This window comes from Rhipicephalus microplus, chromosome 8 (genome assembly GCF_043290135.1).
Source record: "Rhipicephalus microplus isolate Deutch F79 chromosome 8, USDA_Rmic, whole genome shotgun sequence".
Taxonomy (NCBI): domain Eukaryota; kingdom Metazoa; phylum Arthropoda; class Arachnida; order Ixodida; family Ixodidae; genus Rhipicephalus; species Rhipicephalus microplus.
The window spans coordinates 89,464,227-89,489,293 of NC_134707.1; the positions used below are offsets into that span (position 1 = coordinate 89,464,227).

Consider the following 25,067-nt stretch of genomic DNA (forward strand, 5'->3'; position numbering starts at 1 on the left):
TGAAGAGCAACATTTCTCTTTCCCTTCACATAAGGCAACCAAATCAACAATGCGCATATGACTCATTACTTATTTAATGACTGGCTGTATAGAGCACCTGAATATACATGTACGTGCTAGTTGGGATTAATTCCTAAAGCATCCACAAAGCTGCATATTTTTCGATTTTGTTTTAACGTGACGGCGAAAAACCATCATATTTGTGTGACCAAAGAAATCGCGAAAGGTACAACTAAAATAACTAATAAAAATTCAGGGCCTGACTGCGGATCGACCCGAATCATTTGCGCCGCAAGTGGGTGTTCTACCACACAGCCATGCCTCTGCTTGTGAACACTGTGAAAATATCGTCCCCTGCCTAAAAATGCAGCGAAAGTAACTTCCTTGCTTTACAAACACACGCGTCCTGTATACAAGCTTCAGAACTCAACACGAAACATTGCCCTAGTAATGCGTCGTACAGGCTATCGTTGCCATCGGCGTCAAAACATGGGATTATCATAATGACTTCATGGTTTAAAACAAGTCGCCCACTCCAAGAAGCACCCACGCAAGTGCACCCTTAATGACACATAGTGGGTGGGTAGCAAGTTTGAGAAAAATTCATACGCTAAGTGTTTGACGTACGCACAAAGACCATCATATCGCTTTCGCGCTCATCTCTTAAAGACAAGGCTTAAGTGTCCGCCAACTTTTTTATGATGTGTCACCGAGTAGCTTAAACTTATGTTTTGCAGATTTGGCGCATTGCAGGTTGTGCATCACAGTGCGTGCCTCGGGGAAGGTACTGGGTCTGCCTGAAAAGTTCCCGGAAGTATTTTTGGCAGTTAGCAACCTGGTTTTGGTGAAACTTCAGGTGCCGAAGTTAGAAGGGGACGTCCGCTTCAAATGAGCCTAGTTTTGGTAGCCTGCGGGCCGTTGATGAAGCATTTCAAGCCATTTTGTAGATGTGTCTACAACACCTTTCTCAAGAAGGATTGTACGTGTTTTTGGAGCAGAATCACACAAGCAACTTGTGAGTGAAACTAGTAAATAAATAGGAGGCTCATTGAAATGTTCATTAAGCTAGTAAAAGCCAAACAGGAGCTCCATGTAAATTTCAATAGCCCATTCGGGGACCACCAAGCAACATTTATAACTAGACTAAAAATATCTCTCACGCATATAGCGTAAAATCAAAATGTACTTCATTATTTTATGCCTCGTGCGCAGTGCTTGTCGCGCCGACACATAGTTGCAAAGCTGCGCTAATTTCAGCTTCTACAAATGATTTTCGGAAGTTTACACAAGCGCAGCTTACTTATCATCGTGTGCACAGTCTTGCACTTTAAAAATCAACGACTTCAAAAAAAAAAGATGCTTCTATTTATCTTACTTACGTGCTGTTTACTCTGCTTACAAAGTTTATCAAGCCTGCATAGTAGTCCGGGCACTCTAGTATAACCCGAATGTCGTCCTTTAAGGTTGCGTTGATGTCACGTAGCTCCTTTTCAAGCATAAATCGTAAGGAAAACTGCGATTAGGAGAAGATTGCAGTGAATCACATCGCTCGTATTTCGGAAGCCTTGCTGACTGCGGTCACTTAACATTAGCTGCATGCGAACAGTTTGTGTTAGAAAACAAATGAGCACTAGGTGATGCCACCTAATTAAAAGCGAACGAAAGAAAAGTAGAGTAATATTCAAATAATAAGGCAACGTTCTATAACAGAGCCCCTGAGTACCACCACATTTATTTGAAACAAATATTTGCAAAGCATTACAAGGCAGAGTTATGGTTACATACAGCTGACAAATAATACTATACTTTCTTTCACTAAGGTAAGCTTAACCACAGCAAAAACAAGTAACTTCATAACATACCATAGCTGTACATTAAACTTCTTTTAAAAATACATTAGGATAACAAATAAACAATGTCTTGGCACTGAGAATTTCGAAACTCAATATGACGGCAGACTTGCTTCCATGATACCACATTTTTAGCCCTTTGTTACACGTGTGTCCTGTCTGAAACTGCAACCGAAAACTGCCTCTGGTGTTCGGAGGGACACGCGTAGACTCAGAGAAATTACTGGCCGCATGACACAGAGGATAGCACCGCTATAATTTGTTTGTTTTATTTAGAGTTAAAGGATTGGACTGCCTGTTTTTTTTTTCTTGCCTTGTTTGTTGGCTGTCATCGCTTTTGGCGTACATGCACTTTATTCGTCGCACGCCACGAGTGTGATATAAGCATTCCTGCAACGCACGTAGATCACATGCGTACAAATGAGGTGATAGGACGATTTCTCAGCTGATCGAAAAAAAGTTTAACGTACTGCTTCCATATTAGGACGGGCAATCTCCGTTCGCATTTGCCCTCTTCATGCGCAGACGATGCATTTTGGCTTAGCTTTCTCACTCACATTTGGCACTGTATTTTTCACTGAAAACTTCAAATGGGCTGACGCAGTGCGGTACACGAGTACAGGGGGCTGACGGTGTTCCATTTATACGCACAAAATATTCACATGGTTCATGGCCTTGTTGCAGTATAAACGCTGAAGTCGTATTTCTGGAATTCGCAACTAACTGCTTTCACTGCAACCGTGTGTTAGTGTCGTATTGGTCTATTTTCCTGATTCACCTGATTCTCTGGTTGATTAGGTTGAAGTCTCGCCTGTGTCAGGACAGCTATATTTAAAGGCGCCACTCACCTCGGGGGAGTGGAATGGATGTGGTTGGATAAAACATTTGCTTTTGTGATGCTTACCAGTGTGGACGCATTTCTGGTGTCTCTGGCTCCAACACGACTTGCGTCGGACTCAACCACTCATGTTTTAATATGGCAGGTTGTACACACGTCTATGCTCTTCCGCCTCCCAAACTTGTCGTTCTCAAGAGTCGCAGCAGAACATATTTACTCGCCCAGTACCAGTAATGGTAAGCGCGGAGTGATTCTCGTCCAAGAATAATGAGATCTTTGAACTCGGAACGTATCTAACAAAATAAATAATCACTTCACATCATTGAAACTACGTGTTCAATGAGCGGGAACTAACCTAGTTGATTCCAGTACGAGTAAGTCTGCCTACTCGTAAGAGGCAGATTACATACTTCCACTGGCACTGTATTTACAGCAACAGTGATATCTGATAAGTCTACGTGTCCGAAAAGTGTACTGTAATGAGCTAAAAAGTGAGCAGCAATGCTCAAGAGTTAGTAATTTTTTGTGTGGTGTTTCGTGCATCAACCCGTTTTATTTTGCACCCCATGTAACAGAGATCAAAGGGACAGGACTTGTAGAGCTATTGCGTTGGTTTATGAAATTGTTGTGAGCTATCCGGGCATTGAAAGAGCCTTTTTATAAGATGCACTCAACCGACATCACTGCTAGAATAAAAGTGAAAGGTAAACATTCTGCCCCGTGCAGCCTTACAGTCATTTTTTATCAGATTTGTACGCTGCATGAAAATGACCCATTAGATGAATATCGATCGCATATGATTACCGCAGAAGTTTGAGACATTGTGCGTTAGAGCTTCTGACATGAAAAAAATACTCAGACTGTGCCTCAAATGTTACGCCACCGTCTTATTCATTGTTCGAGTTATGGTCAAGATTTTCCTATGAAGGACATGATCTGTACGTATCATGTCACAGTATATTAAAGCACTAAACAAGTTTGGTAGCCTAGAACTTACGTTAGTTGAAGCGGCTGTCCCATTCTCGGATGTCATGTTTATTTCGATTGGTTTCCCAACCGCCTGCTTAGAGAGCTGAAAAATAGCCACGTAAGAGTATAGAATTACCAATGAAGAACGTCGTGAAATAAACACGCAAATAGAGTAGTTAAAAATGCAAAACAGTACTTAGGTGTCCGATATCTTTCTTCAGTTTCTTACCTTTGAAAACGCCCGTTCAAAAGTCAGAATGTCTTCCGCAATTATCATACTTTGGTTCTTCGTCACATTGGCGCTCGTAAGTCTAAGTATTTCAGCAACTGTTTTTTTACAGCGGCTGTATTGCTTTGTGGATATGTTTTCAGCACTCTCTTGTGATTGCTTGGATTCACTGAACTTTTCTCGTGACGACAGTGACGTGAATTTTTCGGATGCGCAAGACAGAAGAAAGAAGTCAGTCCGCTTCGTAATCTGCAAGATAAAAAGGTTGTTTAACTTGTGAAACCAGTTGAGAAATAGTTGGATATGACTTTTAGCTGGAGTAAGCATTTTCAGAAGTGCACATATGTTCGTTTAGGCAGCGATTGAAATAGCGAGAACATACCAACGCATTTTTGTCGTATGGTCTATTATCCATCAGTGAAAGAACAGAAAGCATTTCTGGAGTGCGTAAAGTGTGGACGATCAAAAGACAATTATCAGAGTGCGCAGCCGCTGGTGCTAAAAGCTGTCCCGTCTGTGGTTATTTTTGGTGCCATCAGGTGCCTTGCGTTGCCTTCCAAACAATGCGCTCACGTTGAAAGCGTTTCCTCCACATTCCACTCACCTGTCGCAACACGCGATGCTTCTGGAACTGGCCGGCGTGCGATATGCGGCATCGTAGCGCTGAGCCGGCGACACGAATAGCCATGCAATAAATAGGTGTTCATCGGGTGCAGTTACCATATGTCACTAGCGATGTCACTCGTACAGTCACCCACAGCAGCAGCCACGCAGTAGGACTAAAGCGTTTTCATGGATGAGCACTACAGCGCCACCTCAGCACGCTGAATGAGCGCCGTGCTGATGACATCTCCGTGGTATGTCACTCTCTGCTGGTCGTGGGTATGGCTACAAAGACGGACATTCCAAGGAGTGGTTTATACAGAATTCTTGCTACAACGTATGCTGTACAGTTCGAATGGGACTATACTTCTTCAGAATGCTTCGAACTTTACGATAATAGTTATTTTTTTGTCCTCTTAATGTTTGTGCTGCCTCAATAGAACACATTTTCACTGGTCTGATAAGCCGGGATCGCTGGTCTGACAAGCCGGGATCATATTTCACCTATGGGACTGCATAAAGAAGTCGAATTATTTTTCTCGACCGGGCGTGCTAGTGACCTAACTTCATTAGTGAAAAACACCTAAGGATTCATTAAAGGACAAATTCGTCATGCTACGCCGTAATTTAAAGTACTATTGTGTAAATAATATAGCAGACCTAAAAAAATACCCCGCCAATATTTCGAACTCTTGATAAGCATATATTATAACTGCGCTAGAGTAAGTTCAGAAACTTGTGACAAGATTCACCCAGTCATTATGGTGATATAATATTTACTTCATCAAAGTGGAATGTGCCTTGGATAATCAATCTTTGTCACGTAACCTGGTTGTCACATCTTCGTGTTACCGTAAGAAATTCATTTTCTCCATCTACCTGAGGCTACAACAAGCCACCCCACAAGGCTGTTGCCATGACAACTCGATTGTTCTTAAGAACACGAGAACTCGTGTTTGAAACCAACAGCTGCTTTTTACTGTTTAAGAAAGCTGATAACTTCCTATGTATTATCCCAAGTAGAGTATTTGTAAAAGTAAAAGAAAAAAGAAGAAGAAATTGAAGTGACGCTTACTATGATTGTCCATTTGCTGCTGGGCTTCCTTGGTTCCAGTTGAACGCTGTAGTCGAAAAAAGGGCGCAAGCCGATTTCGCTTAAAATATTGCCGATGGTCTCGTCAGTTCCATTAGTAGGCTCTTTGCTTGATGAATACCAGTCATGAAAACCCAGCTGACGAAATATTCTCTGCATAGATTCATGGAGCCTCAGGCTGTCGTTTCCTAAGAAGAGTTTGGTAGAAACATTGTTATAGGATGTTTAATTGTGTGACGAATTGAAAGCATTTTTACGCGCTGCACTAAGGCAAACAGGAAATGGTACAAGTGATAAGGCAGTGTTTCCTTATAACCTTTTTACAAATGTTCTCTGTCCAAGACTAGAGCTGCCAAAATAAATACTGTAGAAATTCATCGACTAAACCGTTATCGTGTGTGCCGTAATTAATTATAAGTGGTCCGTGGTCGTTAGCATTCATTTTTCTTTAGCCTGAGCAGTGCACTGAAAGAGTGGTTGGCATTGGTTGCCGTGTATATAAAATTAAGAGATGTAGCACATCGAGAAGACTTCATGTATTCTGTCGAAGTTTCGGGCAGAGGATGTCCTTTATCAATACAAGATGATCAAGAAGATAAAGGTTGGGCTCTGTCCAAAACAAAACGTCAACGTAATTGAAGTCTTCTTGAAGTGCTACCTCCAAGGCTTATATATATATGGTACTTAACACCAACCAGTACTTCAACCATTTATATATATATATATATATATATATATATATATATATATATATATATATATATATATATATATATATATATATATATATATATATATATATATATATATATATATATATATATATATATATATATATATATATATATATATATCAAAGGAGAAATGCATTAACTTGCAAAACAATTACCAAATGCCCTGTCAGAAGTGATTGACGACAAAACAGTGTGTGAGTATTGCTTCATTGATGTGTATCAGAAGATGGAAGTTTCGCGCTTGATCACCAAAAAGCTTACCTTCATTTATGCATGACATGTAGGCGCTAGTAAATTTCCCCACCGCAGTGGATTTTGTGCTTCCTTTGGCATTAGGGCTCTTCAGAATTCCTGAAAAAATAACCAGAGAGGGTGCCCTCAGAGTTCGCGGTATATATTTTTTGCCCTAATGTGTACTACTACGACCAGAGTAATATTTGAGATAGCATTTCACACAAGAATGCGACAGAACAGATAATAGTAGTTTTTTGATTGTTCGAAAGTGTCGCTATGGCCATCAGAGACTACCCTAAACTTTCCAATACGATGACCCATAACGTTGAAATATGTAAAATCATCAAGAGTGACCAAAATATTTATTTATTTTTCTATTTATGGTACCTTACAGGCCCCGAAGAGCATTTAATGGGGTGGGGGCGGTCTTATGAAAAAATTACAATAAATGAAGCACAAAAAGAAACTACGTCGAGGATGAAACGAAGAAAATTCTACAATGAGAAGGAAAGAAGAAACATTATTAAACAATGCAGTAAAATACAATGTCAATAATTAAAACACATCTTTATAGGAAAGTAATCGAACATATAAACATGCAAATTCTCTTGAAAATTCACAGGGTCTCTGAACGATAGACTTTAACCAGTAAGACTATTCCAAAGTGCAATAGAGCGCGGAAAAACAGAATTACTGAATAACTGTGTGTGGCCGAAGATGCGTCTGAAACCGAGACTATTATGAAGATGACGTGATGTATATATGTGAAGGAATTTAAATCGATAGACGACTGGTCCACGAGTTGTAATGATACTTATAGAAGATGCAAAAGAGGGTGACAGAGCAGCGGGAATCTAAGTTAGGAAAGGTAATATAAGGTAATATCATTTTTGATTAGAGTGATGCTGGAACAGTGATAGTACTGTCAGGTTATGAAGCAGGCCGCACAATTTTTGATCGATTCTACTTTACCTATTACGTAATGCTGACAAGGAGATGAGATCGATGAAGCATATTCCAATTGAGGGCATGAAAAGGTTAGATAGGCATGTTGCTCAGCAGATGATGAGTGATGCAGATTTGACGCTAAATATAATGTTGAATGAATGATGAAAAAATGACGCCAAATATATTGTTGCTCGCACAGACATATGCTGAAGAGTTGCAGATGTTTATGTAACCAGTTCTTTGCACTTGTGTAACAATGTAAACTAAAACGTGCGTACTAGCAACACCAGAAGCTGATATGAAGCGCTGATGCCCGCGACGATGCTGGCCCAGGAAAGTGCTACATAAATCAACTTTTTCGCATGGCAACTAGCCACAATTGACGTTAATGCGATGTGACGGCTGTATCAAAGAAGTGCATACTGCAACTACTATTGACGTTTCACGAAGACTAGCGTCTATTTGAAATGTAGTTCCGATACCTGGCGTATATTTGCGATAAAATACTACATTGCCACGCTGAGTGCTTGGGTTTGATTCCAGCTGAGATCCTTGCACTTGTTCTATGCCTTCTTGGGGTCGACCGTACCGATATCGGGTATTTGTTAAAGTTCGCTCGTTAAAATTACCCATGTGTGTTCTCGTCGTTCATGGGTAGATACTAATTGTCAATCACCTCAAGCACATGCCCGCATACCAGCGGCACATACCCGCTCATGAGTATGTGGCCCTGTCTGGCAAGAAGTGTTTGACGACGTACGCGACGGGATGGTGACATTATTCATGTCATGACCAGCACATCGTATCCGTCAAACCGTCTTACCATCTCATGCTGGTTTTGGTTCACGCCAAATTAGGAGGGTCACTACAAGAGCACCCAAACGTAAGCGGATAGATAGATAGATAGATAGATAGATAGATAGATAGATAGATACGTACGCTCGATAGATAGATAGATAGATAGATAGATAGATAGATAGATAGATAGATACGTACGCTCGATAGATAGATAGATAGATACGCTCGAAGTCGCCGAGGTTCGCTAAGAAATGCTCCGCATTTGAAAGTTCTATGGTGAGGCGCAACAAACACATCAAAACAGTGCCAGTCCAACAAGCACAATAGCATGAACCAATGAATGATTGAAAAAAACCGACACTAATGCTACAAAACCGTACACTGGGTACCTGGTGTATATGGGCACTGGATCTTGACCTTGAAAGTAGTGCCGTTGGAAGGTTTCTCCTGTACGTTGTCGAGCAATAAAAATAAGCAGCATACGCGTTAACTATAGGCGCACTGCGGGTTTCTATCTCCAATGATAGTCTGCTGTCTTTCATTGACCACTAGCGGCACTCGGCATGGTCCAGTAGGAAAAACCGGTCCATCACTAGGTGCCCTGCGCCTCCCCAGGTTTCTCTCTTGTGCTACGCCGTGATGAGCGCCAGAGCCAACATCACCGGCAGTGTAAGTGTTTGTGCCCGATGTTTCACATCTACACATTTTTTCTCTAGTGGGATATGGTGTGAAGTATTGCTTTATTGCCTTGGTGTACCGCTTTCTGAAAGATGAAGCGAGGGTCACGCAAACTTCGGATTTCAAAAATTTTGTTATTCGCTCTCACGCAGCAATGATTAAGTCAAGGAAGTTTGTCATCCCTTGACCCCACAAGGGTAATCTGCTACATTTAATTGCGGGGTGTGCAGCTTGCGGCTTGCAGTGGAACAATGTGCTCTTTTAGGCACGACATCAGACCAGTCCACCTCAGTCGTTGCCTTGTCACTTCCTATGTAAGGACGAGCTTTGCAGTTTCGACGTATAACTGGGTAAGGTAGGAACATAAATATCGCTTCTATTTGACGTTGTTTCCCATTAGCACACTTAGCCAGATAACGTTTTACGATGAATTGAAATTTGAACATTTTATCATCTAAGTTAGTATTTGTTTTATTCATTAGTAGCTACTGATAAGTAGAGATCATAGAAAACAAATAATGCGACTAAATCGATTTCTTTTTCTCTGCCGTCCCACCATCTATGCGCCCGTGCGAACAATGCAGGGTCAGTTCCGTACAAGCCACCTCAATTGCACTCCGCCTGAAAGGGTTGCTGCCGCCTGACTTAGTTCATTGTGTCTGTGCTAACTGGAATGAAGCGGAATGCAGCCGTTCATGCAATCTTATTCTGCTTCTCGCGTGCCACTCAAGTCTTTCGCCAGGTGGCCAGAAATAGGTGTCGGACTATAAAGGCGAAAATTGATTACATGACACTTTAGAATAACGCCTATATAGCTCAAAGAATGATGACACAGATGGTGTTTTTACTTAAAAGCTTGCTATGGAATTTCTTAACGATAGCCTGAGGGCACTTATTTGTTCATGGATCTACATTTGAATTTCCACTTTGTTTGCACAAGCATAGGCCACTGACAACATCGGGATTGCAGAATTCAACAAGACACTAATTATCGAGAAAAATACTCCTAAGAGAGTTCGCCCATTATGTGTAAATAAAATTTCACCTTACTCTGCTCTTGCTGCATCCTAAGTACACGAGTATAATGATATGAAATGAAGAGTGGTGACAGAGATTTTACAAGCAATTTGACCTGCGATAATGTTAGTGAGAAAACCGAGACACACAGGACACATAGGCAGCTTTAGAAAACGGCTCCTAATTACGAAGCCTAAGGCATTAGTAATATAGCATTTATGCAATGGTGTCTGCCTCCCCAAATCATGAGAAAACAGGTGTTATTTCGCGCAAGCTGAACAACACCTGTTTTAAAATAGGAACCTTTAAATGCTTTAAAATAGTAACCTTATAATCTGGCATATTATGTTTAGACTACATAGTAAGTTAGACAACATTTTGGCTACTTACGCAATAGGGATTCAATTGCAGAGTCCTTAACCTTTGATGGCGGCAATTCCGTGTTCTCTGCTCGTTTTTCGCATACAAAGTCGAAGAAGTTATCGCAAGGTGTTGACTTTCCCAAGCCGTCACTGATTATATCCGCTAGAGAAATGTGTCATTTTTTGCGAGTAAGAAATGAGCCATGTAAAGTAAACATCCTACCAGCACAATAGAACAGTAATCTACTCTAATCTCATTCAGTGCGTTAGTACAACAAAAGTATTTTTTCTACGTTCTGTTTATAGAAATAATGTCCAAATATCTGCACTGACTGGGTATTTGTGGATCAGGACAGTTTGATGCATCTAAACGGTGCACACGATGATCATGGCCAAAGAACACGCCTGAATGATTAAGTTTCTCAAATATTAATGGTGGATTGAACTAGTTTTGGTGTATCGCAATAATCTTTATAATACGTACTAATATTTCTTGAGCCCCTAAAGACAAGAAAGATGTTTATGTTTCGGCTGCAACACTTATGCCAACGTCACTCAATCCAACGTGTGTTTTACTAGCTCTTGTTCGCAGGCATTGTGTGCTTCTCTGTGCCCTTCTTATGACGAACACATACTTCAAAATCTTTCTGCCTTTACATACAAAAAATACAAAAATGTCGCTTACCAATAGCTATGCACTGCGGCTTCCAACAAATATCACGAAACTTGGATGACCTTGTGCGTTCTAAAGAAAAAAAATGCAGCCAGAACGTTAGCCACCCGAAGAATACAGACACATAGCCACGCTTTTAAAAACATATCATAAAATGTCATCGCAAAACTTAATAAACAATTCAAATTTGGGCTTACTAACATACGCCGGCACTAAGATAATTTCATACACTTTGTTTATCTGTCTGGCATGCGTGTTCTCAATCTGTTCAGCAATTTTAGTGCACGACTTATAGAAAAAGTGAACAAGCAAGAGCTGTGGGCGAGCCAGTCACTTCTCATGAATAAGTCAATGCCAGAGAACGAGGTAGTGATGAACACATTCGAATAATAGTTGGTAGTTTATGATATTACCATGGCTGTCAAACGTAGCTTATATCAATGGGGTACTTAAGTGAGACTGCGTCATGAGTAAGGAGAAGACGAAGACGAAGAAGTGGGAGGACAAGCACGTGGAACAGGCATGAGTGCGTGAAGGCCGTAGCATATATCTCCAAGTAAGTGACACGAACCATATTGCAAGAGGAATGAGCGATGAGCTAGAATGACTTGCTTGGTTAGGTCAGAAGACAGTCGCATCGGCAGCTGTGTTCTACCGGCGGAGGCAGCGGACGTTCGACGTCAAAAGCCGAGACGCTGGCACTCCGTAGCGTGGCTGTGGATTTCGGCGACGCTCGGGCAAGGCTTCACGAAGAGACCAAACCCACTGTTACACCAAGGTGCACTGGCATACTGTGTGCTTAGTGTTGCAGACGAGGAAAAAGTTTCGATAGAGGCTGAAGGGCTGACATGACTGTTCACTTCAAAATTTTTAGAGCACTCATTGCTATTGTGAGATCAAGAGTAACTTTAAGAGATATTACATAGGCCCTGTGTGTTTCTTCATTTAGTGCAGAAATGTCATGGTTGATGTGTCCCATGTGTTGCACACAAGAAAGCACCATCATCATATATATAGTGTGTTAGCCGGGAGCGTTAACAAGAGAAGCACGAATGGGAATTCACCCGATTTCTGCGTCCCATACGCGTTATGTAAATGTTGTTACGTAAAATGAGACGAGACGTGACAATTTGGCAGTGTATTTACACTGATAAAATCGGAGCGCAGCACGCAGAGCGAGCAAACCAGTCCTCTTCGTTGTCTTCTGATCACAGAATGATTCACCCTTCATGCGAAAGCCACGTACCATTACCCCCCGGTTGTAAAAGCACCGACTCGGTGCACTTGATACGTGTTCTTCAGAAGAAGGGCGGTGTGGTTTCAACCTACTGACGTGGACTACGTCACTGGAGTGTTTGCAGACAGGTTAGTCCCGGAGACTGGAATGACCTCATAGTTAACGTCCGTTACCCGTTGTATGATACGGAAAGGTCCCTTGTACGGAGATAGCAACTTCTCTGACAATCCAACACGACGAACTGGGTACAGGAGAAGAACTGGAGAACCAGGTTAGAGGTCAACGTCGACATGCTCTCTGTCGCAGAAAGCCTTCTGCGTTGTCTGGAAAGCAAACAGCCTAGAGTGGGCAATCTGACGTGTGTGGTCGGCACGAGCGATAGCATCACGTGCGTATTCGCTCGGTGGAGGTGTAGTACTCGGTAGTAGGGTGTCCAGTGGTAAGATCTGATTACGGCCATAGAGCATATAAAAAGGTGAATAACCTGGTGTATCATGACGAGATGAATCATAGGCGAACGTCACGTGAGGTAGCACTAGATCCTAGTCATGGTGGTGAGATGGTGGTCATGAGACATCCATCCAGAGCATGTCCGTGAGGGTGCGATTTAGGTGTTCGGTAAGGCCAATTGTTTGAGGATGGTAGGAAGTGGTCAGTTTCTGTAGCGTTGAGGAAGAGTGCAAAAGGTCGTCGAGTACGCGTGACAAAAATGCGCGTCCACGATCGGTGGGCACTCACCGAGGAGCGCCATGATGTAGATTTACATCGTGGAGCAAAAAGTCGGCAACTTCAGTAGCAGTGCTGGTGGGGAGCGCTCTAGTGATGGCAAACCTGGTCGCATGGTCTATAGCAACAGCGATCCACTTGTTCCTAGAGTTTTATTCAGGGGATGGTCCGAGGAGGTCTACATAGACACGGAAGAAAGGTTCGGTAGGGATGAAGATTGGGTGAAGGAGTCCAGCGGGGGATGCGTCAGGTTGTTTTAGACGTTGACATTTATCGCAGGAGGCCACGTAGCGTCAAACCGACCACGTGAGACCACGCCAAAAAAAGCGGTGCTGGACGCGATCGTATGTGCGAGATACACCCAAGTGGCTGGCAGTTAGTTCATCGTGAAGCTCATGCAGGACTGCTGAACAGAGATGATTAGGCAAGACTAGAAGTAGCTCAGGGCCATCTGGCTGGACGCTACGACGGTACATCGTGCCATTTAGGAGAACGAACATGCGGAGTGACACGTCGTCAGGGCCAGATTCCAGACGGGCAATGAGTGACCGCAAGAAAGGATCGTGACGATGTTCGTCACCAATCTGACGAAACCGAGACATGGACATGACACTGGGGCAGGCTCGCCTACCGATTCATATGGTTGGTCAACAGGGTAGCGGGAGAAGTAATCGACGTCCAGATGGAGGCGTACAGGTTTGTAGGCAACTGAGTAGGAGTACTCCTGAAGACGCAACACCCAACGACCAAGTTGCCCAGAAGGGTCCTTCAGTGAAGAAAGCCAACAGAGGGCGTGATGATCTGCGATGACAAGGAGCAGAAGTACTTCTGAAGAGGCAACGCCCAATGACCAAGTCGCCCAGAAGGGTCCTTCAGTGAAGAAAGCCAACAGAGGGCATGATGATCTGCGACGACAACGAACGGGCGGTCATACAAGTAAGGGCGAAATGTCGAAACTGCCCAGACAAGGGCAAAGCATTTTCGTTCTGTTACAGCGTAGTTACGCTCATAATTTGAAAGGAGACGACTTGCATATGCAATTACACGATCAGTGCCCCGCTAAGTTTGGGCCAAAAATGCGCCAATGCCGTGACAGCGTCTGTCCACACTTCTGTAGGAGCATTTGGGTCGAAATCTTCAAGTATCGGTAGTGTCGTTAGAGTGGTGATTAGTCGAGAGAAAGCGTTAGCTTGAAGAGGACCACAACAAAATGGGACGTCGTGTTTGAGAAGGTCTGTGAAGTGGGCGTGCGAGTGCCGCAAAGTCTTTTAAAAACCGGCGAAAGTAAGAGCATAGGCCCACGAAACTGCGAACATCATAGATTGAGCGCGGAACGGGAAAGTTAGTTACTGCGCGTACTTTAGCCGCGTCTGGTCGTACAGCGGAAGCATCAACAAGGTGGCCCAACACAGTGATTTGACGAAGACCGAAGCGGCACTTCGAGGAATTCAGATGGAGGCCGGCATGTCGGAATGCTGGTAAAATGGTCGAAAGGCGTTCAAGGTGTGTGGCGAAGGTGGGTGAGAAGTTATCTAAGTAACACAAGCCCGTCGCCCATTTAAATCCTTGAAGCAGCGTGTCCATCACTCTCTCAACGGTTGCTGGGGCGTTGCAGAGACCAAACGGCATGACCTTGAATTGGGAAAGGCCATCCGGGGTAACGAATGCTGAAATTTGCCAGTAGCCAGATCGGAGGTCGAGGAATGAAAGAAAAGGTGGCGCCACGAAGACAGTCAAGTGCGTCGTCAATACGTGGAAGAGTATACACATCTTTCTTGGTTATTTTGTTGAGGTGCCGATAATCAATACAGAAACGCGAGGAGCCGTCTTTCTTCTTTACCAAGACCACTGGGGAAGCCCAAGGGCTTGGCGATGGTCCGATGATATCTTTCGATAGCATGTTGTTCACTTCCTTCTGAATCACTGCTCGTTCTGATGCGAACACGCGGTAAGGCCGATGGTGGATGGGCGCAGAATCAGCGTTGTTGATTCGGTGCTTGACAATAATATTCTGGCCCAAGGAACAATCACAGATATAAAAAATGTCACCGTAGGAAGCCAAAATGCGGCAGTGAGTGTCAGCCTAATCAGGCGAAAGGTCTGGTCCAATCATATTTCGAAAGATGGCCTTGACAGAACCGGGTAACCGTGAGACTTCGGCTTAGTCCGGAACAGTTACAGCGACAACGTTTATGTCATCATCTCTTATGGCAGCGAGTTGAGCAGTCGATATCTGGTAGGGCAACACTTGAGGAATGAGGCCGAAATTTAGGAGCGGAAGGAACACACAGTTGTCCACTATGGTGGCGATCGTATGCGGCACTGTAACACTGCGCGTCAGTCGTGCGTTTGTTATCGGTGTAACGATGTAGTCTCCGTCGGGAACTGGAGCGGTCGATGACAGACAAACGTATGTCACAGCTCGAGGCAGCAAGTGAACAAAAATGGTTGGACCCAAGCGGCTGACAGGCTTTTCACAGGCATCAGATAGCAGGAGAAGGTCGAGCCTGTTTGTGCCAGAAGAACAGTCAATAAACCCGAGTGTGCCGAGAGGAAATCAAAGCCTAGTATGAGGTCATAGAGGCAACGATCTAGAACGGCAAAAAGATCTACGGCGTGACGACCCGCAATGTTGACACGAGCAGTGCACATTCCGACGATTTCTACAGCGCCGCCATCGGCAACACGTATGGCATGAGTCATAGAGGGCGTCATGATCTTCTGCAAACGGTGGCGTAGCTGTGCGCTCATAATAGATAGGTGGGCGCATGTATCAACATATAGTTTATAGTGCATGCTTGCAACGCGCCGTAGATAAAACGTTATCATCGTCATTAATCGGCACTTGCTGAGTCACTACGCGAGCATTCCGTAAGGACGTCTACAAGAAAGCTGAAACATGCTCACCAGTTCTGCTGTCCCACAGCCTTGCGTAACTTAGTTGCAAGCTCGGCTCATTTTTTAAAGGCAAAAGCCTAAGATGCCTCACCAAACGTGAAATATAACCATGGGTGGCAACTCTCCCGTGGGCTTGAGGACTAGTGAGGCCAAAACCATCACGTGATGATGCCACTCTAAGTAGTTACCATGGTGTGACAAATCGCAAAAAAATGTGTGATGACACCATGACGTCTGAAATTGTGGTGTGTGGTCATGTGAGCGGGCGGGGAGAGCGTCTGATGCGCTTGATGGTAGGAATGACTGAGCGAGTGAGTGTGCAGCCTCTTTGTCAGTTTCAGGGGAGAGAGAGACAGGTGGGAGAGCGGTGTGAAAGGTGATGTGGCAGGGAGCTTCGATGGCGACGGCGGTGTGCGGGTCTAGAAGTTCCGCTCTTAAAAAAATGAAGAAGGCGCTTGGCCATGTGACAAAGAAGCCATGGCTCGTTTTTATTGGTTGGCTTTCGAGTCGTTTTAGGTAAATACTCAAGGAACCATGTGAGTTTTCTGTCAAATGCGGAGAAATTTAGAGTGGCAGACCGTCGTTTGCTGTCATGGTCAATTGGGGTAACAGAAGAAACTTGATATAGCATAGCCATCTGTAGTGTGCGCTCACGCCAAAGGAAGACTCATTCTGGGTATCTTGGAGGTACTTTATGATGATATCAGCGGACGCCAAAAACACTTATAGCATAGTCATTTGCAGCTTATTTCGGTAACATACCATACTGAATCAAGTAATATAATACGAAGGCCATCTAAAGTGCAATATTGAGAACAGCAGGGATTTAAGCATGAAGGACAACCTAATCAAGGACAGCCTAATAATGGTGCATAGAATACTTTAACTAGCACTAGTTTTTCCTGGGTGTTTGCTGAATGCTGCGCTGTGGTTTTCCAGACCATGCGCAGTCAACTAGCCTGTTAGTATGATCAATGAATGCAAAATATCCTGTGTAGCCTTCACCATTTCATGCAGAGTTATTGTGTCATATAATCCAGTGTTGATTGTAATATATTTGGGCAAAACAGGTACAAGGCTAGCTATTGTCTTAGCCTTCTTCTTTGGAATTTTTGTGTAGAAAAGAAAAGAATTGTCGCCTTGCTCAGCGCACCACGGCAAGGGAGAAAGTTACCTGCGCAGATGGGGTAAAGTCCGTGGGGATCCCGTTGATTATGATAATGCCTAACTCATTCTTTCTAACACTAGTGTTTAATGACTAAAGACTAACACATTCCAGACACAAATAATAGTGATGACGATGGCGATGAGAACAAAAGCAGAGCGTAATAATCCTAGCTAAGGCATTTATGTCGTTGATCTCCCAAGGCCACATGCCTGAAGTTCACTAACTCGCATTCAACAAGCACATTGTGTGAATTTTATTGCCGCCATGTGGGGACCCTTTTAGAGCACAGTTACGTTTACCCGCCAGATTCGGCGGGCAACCTTGGTCTAGAGTCCAGAATATCTGTTGACGAGCGCAGTTCACGGTTAGTAGCTGGTTACCGTGTCATGTTAGAGGGTCACGCTTTCTAAAGCATGGGCGCTTCCGCCCCCTTTATCCACGGTCTGGGGGCAAATAGTAACACCTTTTTTAATTGTTACGAATGTAGACCTGACTACCATTTGCTGCCGAGGAAGATACCTGTCTCGTACAACCAATTTAAGATAGGGGCTTTAGTTGTTTCAAAATAATTCTGGTTCACAAAGTAAATTATTAACAAAGTAGTATCATACCATTGGTTGCGTAGGTGCATTCTTTTTATTCACCGTCGATATTTCATATGTAATGTTGTGCTCCTCCATACAGGCTCTCTACCTGCAGGCCAGAAAGGCTGCTCTTACAGCTTTGGCTGTTAATGTGTTCGGCGTTTCGTGCAGGCCTGGAGTAATTTTTTTTCATTATTTACGACCACAGGATGTGTATTGATGCCTCAGAACTAACCGAGCGAGATATTATTCAGTGAGTTAGACGCAGATGGGCTGTGTGTGTGATGCGCGTTTTAACACTTTTTCATTGCGTTGGTTGATTTTTCTGCGTCGTAACGCGACCATACGATTTGTTAGTCCTCCTTGCGTAACAAAAAGTACTTACTCTTTGACACGGACGCATCGGTACTTTCTTTCACAGTGGTCATTTTGGTCACTTGACTTTCCAGACCGATTTGCGGTGGCGGCGTCCGTGCATGAGGGTGCACAATTTCAATGTGTTCACGTTCAGCTAAAAAAAAAAACAAATCAATATGAATTGATCCCGAACCACAGTGCAGTGTGTTGAACAGCATGGAAACACAGTGGTTCGAAAACTATTCTAGTTTATTTCAGTCTACTGCCGGTCAATGCACCCCACTATTCATAACTTCTCGCCGTCATACTATTCTAAACAGCAATATTTTAATGTGCAAAAGTGCAAATAATGCTGTACAGCAAACAACAACACTGATGTGATATCACTGCTGAACAGTAGTTTGAAATATGTGGTAATAAATAAGTTCTGGCGTTTTCATCTGCTTATGCAGCAATTCAATTGTTCGCATGTGTTATACAGCAGTATGATGCAGCAATGCGTCAAGCAATAAATGGTAGCTCTTGAAACTTTTCACCCTCTGGGAATTCCGACTCATTGTCATCATTGTAGTTGGCAATGTTTGAATTTTATGCTTAATTATACAAAGGCAGCTATAGCTGGAAATAAAAACTGTGTGCTTTACCAGACACAACAAAAAGGCAGCAAAACACTGCCATTTTCATGCTACCAAGATTCGCTACCGTCACTGTAAGCTGTATGTACTACAAATACAACGAACATTTATTTGCAGATTTCAGATACGTGTTGATTCCTGACATGCGAATAATTAGCAAAATACTAGCTGGCTATTAAAGTTTGCAGTTATTCAGCCGTTGTCCATAATTCAATCCATCTGACCACGAGAATCTCTCTGTCTCTTTGCGGATATGTGCACGCATACGAGCATGTGTGTGGGCATGTGCGTGAGCGCATAGCGCGTGCTCAAACAATGAACAATTGGACATTTAACTTAGTTTTGCCAATTATTGCTCTTATTGATGTGCCTAGTTCATTTAATAGCACTGCCGTGGCGCAGAAAGTACTCACGATTACAGTGAGCAGTTTCCTTATTTTTAATTATAAATGGGCTCATTTATTGGTGCATCCTGTGTTCATTGACGGTGTAATTTACCAATTATATATAACAATAAAAAGCTAACAAAATATTGTAACAAGGATGTGTGTTTATTTATTTATCTCGGTTAGACCAAAAGTTCACATTAGAGGTTCTACATGAGGGTTGGTAAAAAAAAAAAACATTCGGCAGATCCCACGTACCTGGGAATCCACGTTATGCAAAGCATGTGGAGGAAAGGTGATCATGTTGCAATTTTTTTTATTAGGCGACACGTTATGAATGAAATAACGCTAAATATATGCACAAATGTTGCACGCACAGACATATGTTGAAGAGTTGCAGATGTACATAACCAGTTGTTTCCACTTGCACAACAATGTCAACTGAAACACGCGCATTAGCAACACCAGAGGCTGTTATGAAGCGCTGACGCTCGCGAAGATGCTGGACCCGGACACTGCTACAAAATCAAGTTCAGCGCATGGCAACTAACCACATCTGACGTTAACCCGACGTGATGGCCGTATTAAAATAGTACAAATATAATGTTTATAAGATTGAGTAGGCAGCACTGCAACCACTATTAACGTTTCACAAAGATTAGCGTCTATTTGAAAAGTAGTTTCCAGACCTGGTGTAGCTTTGTGGTGAAATGATTCATTGGCACCCAGAATGCTAGGGTTCAATTCCAGCTGGGATTTGGGTCGACGCTACCGACGTCGGGTATTTTTAACAGTCGCGCGTTAAAATTGCCCACGTGCCTTTTCGTCGTTTCTGGGTAGATACCAAGTACTATTCACCTGTGGCAAGAACCCGCATATATAGATGGACAGACAGACAGACAGACAGACAGACAGACAGACAGACAGACAGACAGATAGATAGATAGATAGATAGATAGACAGACAGACAGACAGACAGACAGACAGACAGACAGACAGACAGACAGACAGACAGACAGACAGACAGACAGACAGACAGATAGATAGATAGATAGATAGATAGATAGATAGATAGATAGATAGATAGATAGATAGATAGATAGATAGATAGATAGATAGATAGATACGCTCCAAATTGCCGAAATTGGCTAAGAAATGCTTCGCATTTAAAAATTAACATAACACATGTTTGACAACATTTTCTTTGAAATGTACCAAGCGGCAGTGGTGCACGGTACCAGCTCAAATAGAACATAGTGGTAAAGACAGATGTAAGTGAAACGTCTCTTTTTCTAACCAGTCATGCACCAAGCGACACCATGTTTTGTATTTTAACTACATAAAACGTAGAAATTATTTTTACAGGCAGGTAATAATTTAGTGACCTTGCCAAAGACCAAGCGCCACCAGTTCCATTCTCATGTATTGATTTTACGTACAATTATTGTCGAGATAGAATCACTTGGTTCGTACCCCGCCGCACCAGGTTGCTCCGGTAGCCGAACATTATCCAGAGTATCCACAGAAGCAAGAGGGCCGCCAGGAGCAACTTGCTCTTTCGTGTTGATTGTCCACACATGCAAGATCAATGAGAATGCCCATAAGTCCGACGCAGCTGCCCCAGAATAAGTGCGGCAAAATAGATAACTGCAAAATGTGTGTACGTTTGTAATCCAAAGTCATGTTGCGGTAGACTTGTCGATAGGATAAGTTGCCACCACTCCTATGAGTACCTAGATTCTGTGACGCTAATCGGCGTTTCCTACCTTTAGAGTATCCACATGTCACACGCTTGAAGAAAATGGTACAGACAACCTCATCAGCATTGAAAAAAAAATCTCTTTCTGAGTACTAATCATTGGTCCGAAAAATTTCTCGTAAGAGAAAGTTTAGACCACTTTTTATACCAAGAATATAATAAGATGAGGCAGCTCGACAATGACAAAACAAAACCCCTTGCTTAAGAATCTTTCTCAAACAAAGGCCATGGGTTAATATTAGAAGCCATTGCGTCAAAATTAATTAAGCGCACCTCAGGCGAAAACAAAATCGAAGCAAAGATGACAAAATGCTTAATCGCAACTGCCAAAATTATGCAAGAGTTAGAGAGAGAGAGAGTGAAAACATTTACAGCGTAAAGCTTGTGAGTAAAGGTGGGAAGGTCCGTTATTTCAGGATCCCTCTGGCCTGGATCACCCGCCGCGCTCATGCGAAGGGTTGATGCTAGTCCACCAGGTCCGGCTGGGAAATCGCAGCCTCCCACGCTTAACTTTGTAGGCTTGAATCAGCATCTCTTGCGGCGGCTTGTAGCCTTGGGACGCTTACTTTGCATTCCAAAAGGAGGCGCGCGTAAACTTTTGCCACATTGTAGTGAGGGCTGATGTATCTATGCAACGTTGACCTAATATGGTGCAATAGTACGCCGTGGGTTAAGATGTTGTTTGAAGGCCCCTGTAGGCGGCGCCTTTGTCTTTGATGAGTTTTGGATGCGGCGGAGTGTATGACCTGCGCTCGAGTCGATAATGTTGCAGTAATGTACTAGTTAGTGGTATGCATTCTCTTGCTTTTGCTTGTGTCGTTGCGTGGGAAGGGCATTGGATCTCGTGTGGGAACGCCTGGTTGACGCGTTCGTGGTCCACGGTGACTGCCACTTCATTTCCTTGGGGATTTTTGTGACCCGGAATACACACTATTCTTGTGCAGGGGGGAGACGTGTCCGGGCATTTTAACAACTCAATCACCACCATTGAGACCATGCCTTTCAAGTAGTTCTGTGCCACTGTTTGTTAAGCGTAAAACTATAATGTGCTGGTTCATACGCGCTAAGGGAAAGATTACTTCATTTTACCTGACAGGTTAAACATGCTTGAAAAATGCATAAATGCAGTCTCGCATGTCTTCTGGAACACAATCAGTGTCTTCATGCGGAATTTAGTAGTGTGTTTTATAAAAAAATTGGTGCGCTTTTCAGTTTTTTCTGTACGTTTTTATTTGTGGGTGAATACATATGCGAGCAAAGTTTAAAAATTCTGGAGAGAGTTTAAACAGCCCCCCCCCCCCCCCCCCCGTTCTTTGGCTACGTCACTGCATATTCTCAAGTTATAAGAGCACTAAGCAAGAACAAGAAAAGAAGAAATGGGCAAGAACCTGCGTTACTTAAAGGTTCTTTTCGCCTACACTCATGTACCAACTCTAACATATCAAATTCGATCAAACAGGAAGTCATCTGGTTATGAACCGGCAACTGGCGAAGAAGTTTTGTAAACTTGGTTTATCGGTGATAATAATTAAAACGCTTGTTTAACCCAAACAATCGTACTGATATTCAAAACAGTGCTCTCGGAGGCTTTCGCGCAAGTGGTGGTATGAGCCTAGGGTATGAGTGTCGCGTGATGGCGTCGATTTACTGCAACAGAAACGTACATTTAGTGTGTAACGAATTATGTCGAGCTCTCATTTTTTTTCTGTTGATAGGTGTCAGTGTTCAAACGCACATGTATTTGCTGGCTTTCACCAATTGAGCACTTAAGAATAAACAATTTTACAAGTAACTCAAGCATTTCACAAAGGTATTAGGGGAATATAATGAATCCCTTGGGGTCGTTAGTTCATCTTACACCCTAAATATAACAATGTGATTCCGAATGCCGCGATTTCTTGCCACGAAAAGTAGCCCATAATGTATGTACAATAGAATTCTTTGTAAAATGAACGATGGCTTTTTTTTGTAGTCTTTACTGATCAGAAGAACCCATGGCAGATATGCTAGAGTACCGCTTTTCACACTTATTTTACACAAGTTTAAGCACGAAGGCGAGCAACCTATTTATAGCCACAAATGAAATACGCAGCTTTTCTAGCTTTCCAGGTTCTTGAGCTTTCCAGGTTCTTGTCATCTTAGGTTACGTATCCTAGTTTATAGCTAAATTAGTGGGAATTCTTCACTGCTACCACCTCTCTGCTTCCGTGTTCTTGGTGTCGTGTGCGTGAGATTTGTTTGAGATCAAGAGTACGCATACGAACCCAAGCTGTTTCCGTTGCAGTGATTGAATCTAGTATGACATTTCGGTGTATATACGTTGTCCCGTTGTTGAACAAGTTTAAACACCGAAATAAAGTGCAAGAATTATTTATCAGACACTGAATCACGATATAGGGACGAAGTCATAAGATTCATTTTGGCGTAACATAATCAACAGGCTCTTTTTTATTCTGGTGGTGGTATTACCCCATCAAAATACAGTCAGTGCCACCTGAAACGTGTCCTGCGCGCAGCTATCTGGTAACCCTAATTTATTCCTTCATATGCCAGTAGCTTTCATCGTGTAATTGCAGCTGCAGACATCCTGAGGTCACAAATTTTACAAACACAAAACTTAGTTAATTTTTCGATAACTCACAGCGCAAGAAGGACGAAGACGCAGACGAAAGATAAGACAACGCGAGCGCTGACTCTCAACTAGACAAAGGAAAGTCACGAATACATACACAAGTCAACCGGCTTCGATAGGGCAACTGCGCATGTTCAGCAGAGTTTTGGCTTAGTTTTGGCTTAATTTGCAAGAACAAAATAACATTGGTCAGTATAGAAAGTTGACGACTCAACACCTTCTAATGTGTTGTCTACGCCTTGAAGTAACTAATATTTGGTGGAGTTGCATGTGCCACAATCACGACCTGATTGTGAGACGCGCTGGTGGAGGACTCCCGAAATTTCGATCACGAGGAATGCTTTAACGTGCCTCTAAATTAAATGCTCACACGCCTCAAGCATTCTGTGTTGATTGAAGTGCCTACGCCATGGCGCGAATTTGATCCTGTGACTTCTGAGTTTTTATACAAGCACCATAACAAGTAAAACTTGGTAGCACGTTCACGAAGTAATACGACTTCCCTTCAAACCAATGGCGCAGCCTTGATATGCGTTCGTGATGAGCACGAATGGGATTTATGCACCATATAAACATCACATCTCATTGTCCCTGTACTCAAATCAGGCATCTCATTTATTTCGTGTGACTTAATGACGCTTCCTGCTGGTAACCCAGACAATGTTAGCAATGCCTGCAAATTTGCGATTCAGGTCCACACGAACAAAAACATCAAATACTCACAACTTCTGCGAAATCGCCGGCGCTGCGTTTCTTTGCAGACATATTTCCGTCTTGCCTTGCAGCCTGTAATGCACATGTGTCGAAGACCTTTGTGTCTACACGGCGCTCACTCGGAACGCACACTTGTCTGCGTGGCGTCGAAATCTGAAAAGGGCGCGCAGTTGAGCACAATGAATCATCACTCACTCCTTGCACGTCCACCGCGGCTTGTGTTTCCTGGGTACAAGACGTTGTTATTCGCCTGCTTAGGAAAAGGTGCAAGTTGAACCGAAGGCTAGTCTGATTTGCGAAGAAACAGCCACGCTATCTGAAAGCAAGAAACTAGACACGCTTCGGAGAGACGACCAATGTAAATTTAGGTTGCACAGCGTTTAAAAACGAGAGAGGCTCCTTCTTACATTTATGGTTTAGTGCGACAAACAGCATGCACAAACACGTGTTATGCTAAGTATTTTTCTAGATAGTTCAGTCAATCGCGACATGGGACGTATTATTAAAGCATGCTGACCAACAGGAAGACGCACTTCCGAAATATTTTTTCGTATTTGACTCGCGGTTTTTGTCTGTCACACAGGGAGGCGGGTAAAAAAAGAAGGGTAAGGACTCATGCGGTGAAATCACGTTGTGATTGTAGAAGAGGACGTTATTAGTTTTACCACGTTGATTTGGACCACATTATCGTAGTGTAACATGCACCAAAATTTACGTTTTCTAAAACTGCGGTAAGTTTCTCCCAGAAGAAAACACTGCGTCACCTACATCTGCATATTGCTAATAACGCTGCAGAGTCTGTGCTCCTGCACTTTCACATGCGTTTACTGCTACTATATCTAAATGAATATGTAGTAACATCTCCCTTTATTTTAACTCTGGTTTATCACATGCCAGAGTGTCAACGAAGACCAATTCCGTTGTTCTTCTTACTTTTGTTGATTG

The 25,067-nt window shown here is 43.0% G+C and overlaps 1 protein-coding gene across 4 annotated transcripts in view; it reads right to left on the minus strand.

The window, feature by feature from the left end:
- The window catches only part of LOC119163894 (neprilysin-2), a 31,450-nt gene extending 7,162 nt beyond the window's left edge, over positions 1-24,288 (minus strand). For 3 of the 4 annotated variants that reach the window (XM_075872291.1, XM_075872292.1, XM_075872290.1), the window contains exons 1-10: positions 24,132-24,288; positions 20,491-20,572; positions 18,025-18,150; positions 11,039-11,098; positions 10,382-10,516; positions 6,578-6,667; positions 5,565-5,770; positions 3,887-4,135; positions 3,686-3,760; positions 1,380-1,513 (exon numbers count right to left, since the gene is read on the minus strand). In XM_075872291.1, coding sequence (XP_075728406.1) covers positions 1,380-1,513; positions 3,686-3,760; positions 3,887-4,135; positions 5,565-5,770; positions 6,578-6,667; positions 10,382-10,516; positions 11,039-11,098; positions 18,025-18,150; positions 20,491-20,572; positions 24,132-24,173 — 1,199 coding nt within the window. In that variant the 5' untranslated portion in view covers positions 24,174-24,288. Of the gene's footprint in view, positions 1-1,379; positions 1,514-3,685; positions 3,761-3,886; positions 4,136-5,564; positions 5,771-6,577; positions 6,668-10,381; positions 10,517-11,038; positions 11,099-18,024; positions 18,151-20,456; positions 20,578-24,131 lie in introns of those variants that run through there. The other variant, XM_075872293.1, reaches the window with a different exon arrangement.
- Positions 24,289-25,067: the final 779 nt, after the last annotated feature.